General features: G+C 36.8%; 1 protein-coding gene across 1 annotated transcript; it reads right to left on the bottom strand.

Annotated features, from left to right (window-relative positions):
• Positions 1 to 3790: 3790 nt before the first annotated feature.
• Positions 3791 to 6993, bottom strand: LOC134541625 (tigger transposable element-derived protein 6-like). The gene is made up of 2 exons (XM_063385189.1): positions 6778 to 6993; positions 3791 to 6042 (listed from the first exon to the last, which is right to left on the bottom strand). The coding sequence occupies exon 2, from the start codon at positions 5765 to 5767 to the stop codon at positions 4229 to 4231; it is 1539 nt and encodes a 512-aa protein (XP_063241259.1). The 5' UTR covers positions 5768 to 6042; positions 6778 to 6993; the 3' UTR covers positions 3791 to 4228.
• Positions 6994 to 7229: the final 236 nt, after the last annotated feature.

Below are 7229 nucleotides of genomic sequence, written 5' to 3' on the forward strand. Positions count from 1 at the left end.
AATGACATCGTTTGGAGCAACAGAAATAGTTTGAAATACTAATGCAAATGGTCATCAATACAATTTTACATTCAAAATAAGAGGCCAAGTTTATCATAAAATGGGCTCATTGCTGCCAATGCCAAACGAAACACATACATTTTTAAAGATCTACTTTATGGGTGGTGAGGATTCGGAAAGCGCACTTGCCAATCGCGTGAATGCACGTTGTGACTACAATTACCTCGATTCATTTTTTGCCAGACGCATCGTCAGTGAGCTTGAGACTATTGAATGAGAACAACGAATTGTTGAAAATATTCAAATCACACATGCACAAATTTCAAAGCGATAATCACGCTATTGTACATTCGTAGATTCAATGCACCTGTTGTTGACGACGTTGCTGGAATCATGGTTGGCGATCGTACAGGTGCAAGAGAAATTGTGATTCGTAGAAGAAATAATAATCTTCAGTTCATTGCTGATACACACCGTTCATATGACGCTCTTCAATATCCGCTAATTCTCTGGAAGGGACAATATGTATATTACATAAATATTAAACAACGAAATCCCGTATCAGGTACTTTATTCATTATTAATTTGATCATTACTAATTTAACTAAACAATTAAATTATGAAATGTAATTAATTTAAATTAATATTTATGAATATATTATTACAGGATCCGAAACATACAAGAACGTTAGCTGCAAGTATTATTATGCGTATCGATTGATGATTAGACACGGCCTGAACAACGTCATTCTACGATGTCGTGAGCTTTGTCAACAATTCATGGTCGACATGCACGCGAATATAAAGGGTGAACGACTACGATACTTACGATATAATCAACTCAAGCTGCGTGCGGAAGAGTACATTCACTTGCGAGACGCAATTGTCAACAACGCCGACGCCGCAGAAATTGTTAACTCTGTCGTTCTACCATCATCGTACGTAGGTAGTCCACGTCATATGCAAGAATATATACAGGATGCTCTGACTTTCGAGGGCGTATAAGGACGACCGTGTTTATTTATCACGTTCACATTTAATCTAAAATGGCCAGAGATTACATCTTTGCTATTACCTAGCCAAAATGCAATACATCGTCATGACACTACAGCACGTGTGTTCTGACAAAAGTTGAAGTCGTTAATGAGTTTCATTACTTTATTACATGTATTCGGTCCCACACGTTGCTGGCTGTATTCGGTTTAGTGGCAAAAGCGAGGATTACCTCATGCACACATTTTGGTTTGGTTAATCGACAAAATCCGTCCTGAAGAAATCGATAGTATAATTTTTGCTGAAATTCCAGATCCGTCTACTGACCAATTACTGCTTGATATTGCTACAGCAAACATGATTCATGGCCCATGCGGTACTATTAATCGGTCATCACCTTGCATGTTAGATGGGAAATGTACTAAAAATTTCCCTAAATATTTTACTAACGATACGATTACAAATGTCAACGGATATCCAATATATCGTCAAAGAAATCCCGATAATGGCGGACGATCATTTATTAAAAACATTAGCAACACAGACATTGAAAATCGTTGGGTGGTGCCATATTCGCCTCTGATGAGCAAGACATACAATGCTCATATTAATGTTGAGTTCTGCAGTTCTGTGAAGAGCATCAAATACATTTGCAAGTATGTCCATAAAGGCAGTGATATGGCTGTGTTTAGAGTGGAAAATACCAACGTGAATGCTCCTCCAGTGAACAAAAACTATGAAATAACGCTCTACCAAATTGGTCGGTACATCAGCTCCAATGAAGCTGCTTGGCGTATCTTTGGTTTTCCTATTCATGAACGAGATCCAGCAGTTGTTCAGTTAGCCGTTCATCTTGAAAATGGTCAGCGTGTATTTTTCACGACCGAGACAGCGTTTGATCGTGCTATAACTCCACAAAAAACTACACTCACTGAATCTTTTGAATTGTGTAATCGTGAGGATGATTTTGGTGCCTTTGCACGAACATTACTCTATTCACAAGTACAATGCTATTTCACATGGGCTCAAACATAAAATGGATGCCCCGCAAGCAGTGCTCACCAGTTGATGCATGTCTCAATTTATTTAAATCAAACACCTTTGGGAGAGTATTTACAGTCAATCCAAGGCATACTGAGTGCTTTTATCTTTGACTGTTGTTGATTAATGTTACTGGCCCATTGTCATTTCTAGATATACGTAAAGTTAATGGGCAACAGTATCCAACGTATAAAGATGCATGCCTTGCACTCGGCTTTCTGGAAGACGACAACTAGTGGGAATGTATGCTTTTTGAAGCAGGATTAAACTGTACAGCAATACAAATTCGTCTACTATTCGCTATAGTGTTGACTACATGTTTCCCAACCCGAGAAGATATATTGTGGGAACATCACAAAGATATAATGACTGATGATATATTGCATCAACATCGTACACGGTGCAACGATCAAACGATAACATTCAGCGACAATATATACAATGAAGCATTGATTGCTATTGAGGATCTTTGCATTATCATTGCCAACTTACCACTCAGTCATTTCGATATGAATTCGCCAAATCGAACTGCATCTGATTTAATGAACACTGAAATGAATCGTGAACTGCAGTACAACACTGTATAAATGGCGGTGATTGTTACTCACAATGTCCCACTAATGAATGAGGAACAAATAACCATTTACGACTGCATTATGCTCGCAGTTTCAGCAGGACAAGGTGGGTTCTTCTTTTTGGATGCACCAGGTAGAACTGGCAAAACATTCCTTATTTAGATAATTCTCGCCGAAATACGAACAAATAATGGCATCGCATTGGCCGTTACATCATCGGGAATTGCGGCAACTTTATTGGATGGAGGCAAAACAGCTCATTCAGTATTTGAGCTGCCACTAAATATTCAAAATAAGCCTGACGCAGTTTGCAACATTAAAAAAAACAATCGTCCATGGCTACAGTGCTGAAACAGTGTAAAATTATTATCTGGGATGAATATACTATGGCACACAAACGTTCACTTGAGGCGTTGAACAAGACATTCGAAGATATTAAAAACAACGACAAACTATTTGGCGGCACTCTGTTAATCCTTTCAGGTGATTTCAGACAATTACTTCCCGTCATTCCACTTTCAACATACGCTGATGAGATCAACGCTTGCTTAAAATCATCACCATTGTGGCGTAATGTTGAAAAACTACAGCTGAAAGTAAATATGCGCGTTGAAATGCTTCAAGATCCATGCTGAAACATTCTCAAAACAACTCTTAGATATCGGCGATGAAAAAGATACTATAGATGAAACAAGATGTGTAAAATTACCGACCGATTTCTGCACAATTATTGATTCGCAAGATGCTCTAATTGAACAAATTTTTCCTGACGTACACACACAGTACATAAATCATGAGTGGCTTGCAGAAAGAGCAATTTTAGCGGCAAAAAATTTGGACGTTGACGATTTAAATCTAAAGATACAACAGTTGTGGCCAGGTAACTTGGTATCATACAAATCTTTTGATACAGTTTGCGATACCAATGAAGCTGTAAATTTTCCAACAGAGTTTTTGAACTCACTGGATTTGCCAGGCATGTCACCGCATAATTTACATTTGAAGATTGGATCCCCGATTATTTTACTTCGTAATTTGAACCCACCATGGCTGTGCAACAGTACACGATTAGTCATTAAATAAAATAATAAAAAAAGTTATCGAAGCCAGCATTTTGAATAGCAAGTTCCGAGGTGAAAATATATTAATACCACGAATCTCTATTATAAGGTCACTGATGGTAATATGGCCATGTTAAGCTTTGTTTAATTTTATTTTATCTAGTTTTCGGGAAATCCCCATAAGTGTTTGATGGACATAATATCTACAGTTTTTCTTGTCAAAAACCATTAACAAAACATTTTTTAATACATGTCATTATAAAATAACTGAAAAATAATAAATACATGTATTTGGGCCATATTAAAAGCATGTGATGTTAATATGGCCAATGATTTATAGGAAGCTAAAAATAAGGTTTATTAGCACAAATCATAAATGAATTGTATTTCTGATGAATATTAAATAATATTTACTTATACATACATAAGAATAAACAGCAAATATATTTTTTAAAACATATAAAATACAGTTTTATTATTTTTTGATAATGAAAGTCAGATTGTAGATAAAATATTAAATTAACAAGGAACATATTGGTCTCTTTCAAAATATTCACACTATAATAAACATTTCGGGCAAATAAAAAACTCTTTGTGATCTTTGGTGAGGCCAACACATTCTTCATGGACATATATTTCACAAACTCCGCACAGTCTCATATCCTTCACTTCATCATTGCAACAAATTGCACAGTACCAACTCTCAGACTTCTTTGAAGCAGTCATCTGGCGAACAGACTTTGTATTATATTTTTTGCTGTTTCCACTGTTCTTGCTGCTATCTAACTTTACATCCTTGTTATCTTCAAATAAAGATTTATTCAGTACAACACCCCTGTTGTTTATAGCAGGTTTCATAACCCGTGTGGTTTTCCGTTTTTTCTTTGGTGTAGGTAGCATTTCTCCAATGGAACCACGCCTGGACAGATTTGCAGTACTTTCGGGAATATGCAAACTATCAGAGTAATCTGAAGAACTTAAAGGTTGTGCCAAGTCTCCTGTGATATCTGAATCAGATGATGAACTGGTGCTGTGTCTAGAACCAAGCTGGCTAACATTTGTCTGTAGACCAGACGGACCTGCCAATGAATGGTCGTCATTGGCATTATGTTGTTCCTGCAACGCATAAGCGGTTACAGTTTCGTCTGCCATTTTTGTGTTAGGTGGCGGAAGCTCAGTAGCTATGCTGGGTGCAAAGGCCTCTTCTGGAATCACGAACGGATTGAAGGGGAAAATGCCAGTAGCCTTAAATCCACTTTTCATGTTTGCTTGTGTCATTAACTTTTCCCATGTTGGTGTAAAAACATCAGCAAAGTTCAATTTGGAAATGTCTTGCTGTTCTTTGTGCATATTAAAATAAAGGAGTGTGTGCTGATCCCAAAAAATCTCAAAACTTTGGAAACAACCTTTGTCTAAAGGCTGTAACTCATGAGTCGTGTTTGACGGAAGACAGTACAAAATAATTTCATTCTGTTCTGCAACTTCACATATGCTGTAGTCTAAATGTGACTTAGCCCCATCAAAAATCAGAAGACAAGGCCCACTTGGCTTGAACCTAGAGAAGTGATTCAGGAAGGACACAAAAGATTCGGTTGTCATGCTACCTTTTCGAGTCATTATTGTTGTTGAACCTGTAGGTAAATTTTTTTCCCAAGCTGGATTTTTTCTTAATCCAGGGAATAGGATCATTGGGGGAATGACATTTCCAGTAGCATTTCCACAGGCTACAACAGTAACACTCTCGCCACGTTCCTTTGCAACAATATGGACGCGCTTTGACCCCTTTTTCGCCAAAACCTCTGGATCTTTGTGCAGTTGTAACCTACAACCCTTCTCATCCATGTTGAATATTTTTTCAGGGAAGTTTAAAAACTTGTTCTCAGCAAGGACATTCTGCAATTTTTCAAAATGGTCTCCAACTATGAATTTGTTAAGCTTTTGAGCTCGGGCAGGATTTAGCCTTTGAGCTTTTCGTTTGCTAATTTCAGGATTTCTGGCCAAAAAGCCATTCAACCAGTAGCGACCTGCAGTTTCTTTAGTGAACCGGTGAGTTATCCCATTTTCACGGCAGTATTTAAAAACATTTAACTTGAGCATCTTTGATGTGAGTGGATAACCAACATCTGCTAGACGAATTATTCTCCTGCTAAGTTCCCTCTCTTCCTCAGTTTTGAGTGTTGCCTTACAACCCAATTTTTATTTAACATCTTGGTTATTGGAAAGATAACGGCGAAGGGTTCGCCTAGGCACGACATACCTTTTACTTGCTGCATTAACAGATAGGTTGCCAAGTCTTACAGCATCTACTGCCTTGCTGAGTCCATCTTGTGTCCAACTACCCCGCTTCTTTTGTGGATTGAAGGGATTCATTTCTGAAACAAAAAACAAATAATTAACATTAGTTACAATTTAATTATAAGTTATTATTTTTGGCGCTATAATTAATGTATCGTGATATTTTTTATGTAATTTAATTAATTTTTATATAGAATTATTGAAAATATAATATCCAGTGTGCTCTTTCAATAAATATTTTCCTGCAAAACAAGTTTCATGATATTTTCACTTCATTACATTTTTACATATTATTCTTAAAAATATATTTTCCATTGTGCACTTTAATAAATATTTTCCGGCAAAAATGCACCAGACAAAAACAATTTAAATATACCCAGTGATGGCATCTGAGGAGTTTTTTTTAAGTTGTCATTTTAGGTAGGTATCCTGTGTGAGGTACACATTTTTCTGTAATTTTTATTACTTGTCTCTGTAAAGGTATATATTAATTACAGTAATAAATAAACTCGTAATAAATAATAAAATCACATACACTAATAACAATTTACCTACGAGGGGACATACAGTATGTATAAACCATTTCATTCACAAAAGGTTGCTAATATGGCCAACTGCAGCTAATATGGCCACATGGTTGGCCATATCAACAACCTGGGTGACATTTCAAAAAGTCGATTATAGTTTTTAAATGGTTGAAGGTAATAAATCTTTTTAAAATACATTTAAATAAGCATAGAAATCTACGCACTGAGACATCAAATTTCTGACAATATCTAGTAGTACACTATTAAAACAAAATATAAACTTACCGGAGTAAAATAAGAAGAGTTCTCTGCTCGCAGCAAAAACCCATGAAAATGGCGCCTCCCTGGTGGTGTGCGTGCTGCCCGGACCCGGCAAATCTGTGAGCTCTCGACAATGGTGTTCCGAAGAACATGCCAGCACATTCTATCGGTATCCGCACGAACTACGTCAATGGCAGCCAAATGGCCATATTACCAACATGGCCATATTACCATCAGGGACCTTACCTACAGATGTGCCCATTCAATTTAAACGTATTCAGTTTCCAATGAGATTGGCATTTGCAATGACTATCAAAAAGTCCCAAGGCCAAATTATGTCTATTTGTGGCTTGGATTTGAGCACACCATGTTTTTCTCACGGACAATAAATTATACGTGGCATGCTCTCGAGTGGGTAAACCATCCAGTTTGTTTGTCTTAGCAAATATAGGCTAACAAAAAATATTTTTCATGCT

Source organism: Bacillus rossius, assembly GCF_032445375.1.
Source record: "Bacillus rossius redtenbacheri isolate Brsri chromosome 4 unlocalized genomic scaffold, Brsri_v3 Brsri_v3_scf4_1, whole genome shotgun sequence".
Lineage (NCBI taxonomy): Eukaryota > Metazoa > Arthropoda > Insecta > Phasmatodea > Bacillidae > Bacillus > Bacillus rossius.

What these genes read in the sequence shown, in the direction of transcription:
- LOC134541625 (XM_063385189.1), bottom strand. Translation starts at nt 5,767, where the DNA reads ATGCTCAAGTTAAATGTTTTTAAATACTGCCGTGAAAATGGGATAACT.